The sequence below is a fragment of the Myotis davidii genome, unplaced genomic scaffold, assembly GCF_000327345.1.
Source record: "Myotis davidii unplaced genomic scaffold, ASM32734v1 scaffold967, whole genome shotgun sequence".
NCBI classification, from domain to species: Eukaryota; Metazoa; Chordata; class Mammalia; order Chiroptera; family Vespertilionidae; genus Myotis; species Myotis davidii.
This window is the reverse complement of record NW_006383014.1, coordinates 936,368-941,463: the sequence shown is the minus strand read 5'-3', so window position 1 is coordinate 941,463 and position 5,096 is coordinate 936,368. Positions and strand designations below refer to the sequence as shown.

Sequence of the window (5,096 nt, the reverse complement as noted above, 5' to 3'; positions counted from 1 at the left end):
ACCGCTCCGGCCTCATTCCCCCATCGAGTTTTCTTTGCTTTCTTTCTTCTAAGCTCCAAGAGCCGGCCCTTCTTTTGCCTCTGTAACTTGTTTCCCAAGCCCATGCAGCCCAGCTGGCTCACCTCTTCCATGGCTCACTTCTTCTACCTTTGTAACTTTCTAAATAAATTTTTGCTTGTAAAAGTAAATACTAGTAAATAAAATAATACATCTATTAGCCAAGGAACTCCAAGGGTTGCCAGCAACCTCCATAAGCAAGGAGAGAAGCATGGAACAGAGCATGCAGAAGGAACCAAACCTGTCAACACCTTGACCTCAGACTCTTTACCTCCAGAACTACAAGCAGATAAATTTCTGTTGTTAGAAGCCACCCACTTTGTAGTGATTTGCTTCAGCAGTCCTGGGATACTATTAACCCAAACCAATGTAAAAATACAAAAGACGAAAATTTATCTGAAATAAATCTGAGGAAAAGCAAACCATGCTCCAGGAGAATGGCAAACAAACCACCTAATAATACCTTGACAGATCCCAGTTAAACTACCAAATTGCAAGAAAAGAAAGAAATCTGGGCCTCCATTTCCAACATAAAAAAAAAAAGAAAATCAATGAAGGCTATGGGAGATTTAACAGCATAACCACCAGGCCTGATCTAATGAACATATTCACACATCAGAAAACTGTATGTTCTTTTCAAATATACATTTATGAAAACTTAATACATATAGGACCATAAAGCAAGTACCAAAAAATCTGACAGTCCAGCTAATATGGCTCAGTGGGAGAGTGTGGACTCAAGAATCAGAAGATTAAGGTTTGATTCCCTGTCAGGGTACATGCCCAGGTTGTGGCTCCAACCCCTTCAGGGCTCATGCAGGAGGCAGCCAATCAATGATGTTTCTCTGTCACCAATGTTTCTATCTCTCTCTCCCTCTCCCTTCTTCTCTAAAATCAATAAAAATATATTTTTTTAAAAAAGGAGCACCCAATATCCAATATTCTAGATCAATTTTCTGCCAAATTGAGCTTTACATATAATGTAATCCCAAACTAAATCCCAACAGGGTTTAGGGGAAATTAGGTAAACTGATTAAAAATTTTACATAATAATGCAGAGACAAAAAAAAAAGTCTTATTCCTAATGAATAAGGTAAGCCCTGGCCGGGGAGCTCAGTTGATCAGAGCATCATCCCGATACCCCAAGATTGCAGGTTCAATCCCAGTCAGGGTACATACAAGAAGCAACCAATGAATGCATAAATAAGTGGAACAACAAACCGATCTTTCTCTTTCTCTTTCTCTCACTTTCTCTCTCTCTCTCCTCCCCTCACTCCCCTCCCTCTCTCCCTCTTGTTCTCATTCTTTTCCCCCCTTCCTCCCTCTCTCTAAAAAATCAATGAATAAATTTTTTAAAAAGAATAAAAGGACTTATCCCACTAGATTTCAAGATTTATAAAAATATAATAATTAAGACAATGTGGTTATAATAGGAGAATCAACAACTATACCAATGGAACAGATCAGAGAGCCCAGAAACAAGTCCACACGTAAGTGGAAACTGATGATGGCTGGCACTGCAGATCAGATACCCTCATCAATATATGCATATGCTCTTGGGACAACTGATAATCCATATGGAAAAAAATGGATCCCTCCCTCACACTATACACAAAAATCAACTGCAGATGGATAAAGGGCCTAAGTGAGAAAGGGAAAACTTCTAAAAGAAAATACAGGAAACATAATTCTTCAAGCATCCAGATGAAAAAGGAAAGCTCCTAAAAATAAGCGGGTGAGAGAAGGGGATCATATTTGTCTCACACAACTTTTAATACCAGAAGACAATGGAGAAATGCTTTAAGAATTCTGGACAAAGAGAGTATGAACCAAATATATATTTTGTGCCTCAGCTGGTTTGGCTCAGTGGACAGACCAAAGGGTGCCGGGTTTGATTCTGGTCAAGAGCCTGTACCTTGGTTGCAGGCTCCTCCCCGGCCTGGGCTCTGGTCAGGGTATGTGCAGGAGGCAAACCAATCAATGTGTTTCTCTCACATCGATGTTTCTCTCTGTCTTTCCCTCTCTCTTCCACTCTCTCTAAAGGTCAATGGAAAAATATCCTCGGGTGAGAATTAATAAAAAAACAAACACATATATATATTTTGTTAAGACAAGCTGTTATAATAGACAGACATCCTCAAAATTAAAATTCAGGGAATCCAGAATCTAGCAGAAAAGCATCTTACCAAAATTATCCTAATAATAAAGAAACATGGTAATTAACCGTAACTTCACTACCCTTCCCACTGGCTAATCATCGAGATATGCAAATTAATCACCAGCCAAGATGGGAGTTAACTGCCAACAAAGATGGCAGCTAATTTGCATACTGCAGGCAGGGCGGGACAGCGCCATCCTGCCTGCCCTGCTACCATCCGGGCCTGCTATTTGCAACCCGGGTGGCAGGCGGCCCATATGGGAACAGACCCAGGGCCGGCGGCGGAACCCCAGCAATAGGCCACCAGCCACGCCCACAAACGGCCCTCCAGAGGGGATCCCCAGACAGGTGCTAATGCATCCATCTACTACTGGCCACGCCCACAAACGGCCCTCCAGGAGGATCCCGGGCTGACTGGTGCTAATGCACTGATTTGCCAAAACACACACCCGGGCAGCCTTTGCCCTGCATGAACTATGCAGCCGGGAGAGGGGAGTCGGGCCGCTGGGGCAGGACGGGAATGACCCGGGGTTGGCATCAGGCAGCTCAGAGCAGAGTGCGAACTATCCCCGCTGGCAGGTGCTTGCTCATTCACTTACTCCTCATTCATTCACTCATTCATTCACTCATTATTCACTCACTCAGCAAACCCTCTCAGGTCCCTGGTACCAGGCCAGTTACTGAAGGTGAAGCAGGATAAGACAGAGCTATGTCCTCAAGATGTTAGTAATTCAGTATGCAGCCAGGAGAGGGGCGCCAGGCACTGGGAGCAGGGCGGGACCTTTCCTGGGGTGGACTTCAGGCAGCCGAGAGTGGGGCCGGAACTTCTGCCGTGTTGCCATGGCAACGTGGCAGAAGTTCCCGCCCCTTAGCAGCTTGCTCATTCACTTACTCGCTCATTCATTCACTCATTCACTCACTCATTATTCACTCACTCAGCAAACCCTCTCAGGTCCCAGGCTGGCAGGTGCTAATGGACTGATTTGCAGTGGTACACACAGATGCAGTGTACTGGGTTCGGTGAGGGCTGTAACTAACGCCGACTTTGTTCTCTTGATAAAATGGGGCCTTGGGAGCCAGGCAACCCCAAGCCTGTAGGCCTGTGCCTAGGCCAGGAGTGGCCGGGGTCCCGGAACATGACAGAGGGTGCAGGTCGGGCTGAGGGGTCTGGCCCCACTCCTCACCCTCACCCTCGAGTGCACAAATTTTTGTGCACCGGGCTACTAGTCCTAATATATATAAAGCCAGGGGCCATCATGACCAAAACCACTGGACTGATGACAGAACAGCAGGTTGCATGGGCGACAAGGCTGGCAGGGGGGTTAGTGAGGACAGACGACTGAACAGCAGGTTCTGTGGGGTGACCAGTGCAGCAGGGGGGGGCAGTTGGGGGTGACCAGGCTGGCAGGGGTGGCAGTTGGGGATGACCAGGCCAGAATGGAGGGGCAGTAGGGGCAACTAGGCTGGAGGGGGGGCAGTGAGGGGTGACCAGGCCAGCAGGGGGGCAGTGAGGGTGATCAGGCTGGCAGGCAGGTGAGCGGTTAGGAGCCAGCCGTCCAGGATTGTGAGAGGGATGTCCGACTGGCAGTCAGACAACCCCCTCAGGGGTTGTCCTGATTGGAAAGGGTGCAGGACAACCCCTGAGGGGTCCCAGATTGGAGAGGGTGCAGGCTGGACTGAGGGGACTCCCGCCCTCCGTGCACAAATTTCGTGCACTAGGCCTCTAGTTTAACAATAAAACACAGAAAATTGAAACCTGACTCAAAGAGAGTTCATGAGTGAGCATGCCATGATAAAAGAACTGATGGTGAGATAAGTACTGAATTAGTTTACTTACAGAATTCAAATACAAACAATTACAGAAATTTAAGATTTGAGAACAGAATGTTAAGTGTTCCAAACATGGGCTAAGAAAAAGTAGCAATTTAACAACAATCCAGTGTTAAAAATGAGGAGATGGGAAGATGTGAGAGTGTTGAATTCTTTCAGACAAAAATGAACAGAACTGTCTAACATTGAAACCAAAATGGAAACGTTGTTTTTAACAATTAGCAAAAGTGTTTAGGGTTGGTAGTATCTAATGCTGACAAAGACACTGGAAAATGGACTCTCTTCCCACACTGTTAGTGGGAGAATAAATAGGTATAAAATCTAAGTAGGCAATTTGGTGAGATGTATATAAATTTTGAATACACATTTATTAAATACACAATTCCTAGAAGAGAAAGTATCCACCATTTTTAAATCTATCTCCAAAATCTGCAGGAATTTGCCCTCTCCCCAGCCTGCTATGGCTAAGCCCAAAGACTCTGGGAAAACCAACACAAGAACCAATCAGAGACAAAAGCTGAATGACAGGAATAAATTATCTCTATCACTCATTCCTTCTCTTCATATGGTTTACATTATTGCTTCTCTTTTTTTTGATGAATTGTCTTACATTTAATCGATCAATATTACAAAGTGTTCATGCTACATACAACCTCGTAACATCCAGGAGTGTGGGTGCCTATAAAAGGGGGGATTATCAGCTTCTTGAAGGCAGAATCCAGATCTTATTTTCATGCAAGTCTATAGAATGTAATGTCGTTATCAATTACAAGGTAGTTTTAAGATGCATTTCTTTATTTTAACAATTCTTTAGGGGGAAAAAAAGTTACCCAAAGGAAATAGGTTATTAAGCAATTTTGTCTGTTACATGTTATCACACTCCAGATACAAGAACTGACCTCAAAATTTAAATATGCTTACTCCTAGCTCAAGGTTGTTGATAACACTGCTTTTGAAATAAGCTGGTTTATTGGACTATACCTGTGAGCCAGACTGTGCAACCACGAAAGCCACCTCTGGTCCCCACCACCTGTCCTCTCTTGTTCCTGCT

The 5,096-nt window shown here is 44.6% G+C and overlaps 1 protein-coding gene across 1 annotated transcript in view; it reads right to left on the bottom strand.

Annotated features, from left to right (window-relative positions):
* The window catches only part of PAPSS1 (3'-phosphoadenosine 5'-phosphosulfate synthase 1), a 110,036-nt gene that overhangs the window by 95,906 nt on the left and 9,034 nt on the right, over positions 1–5,096 (bottom strand). Inside the window, exon 2 of the mRNA XM_015558086.1 lies at positions 5,027–5,096. This exon is cut by the window's right edge and continues 60 nt beyond it. Coding sequence (XP_015413572.1) covers positions 5,027–5,096 — 70 coding nt within the window. The remainder of the gene's footprint in view (positions 1–5,026) is intronic.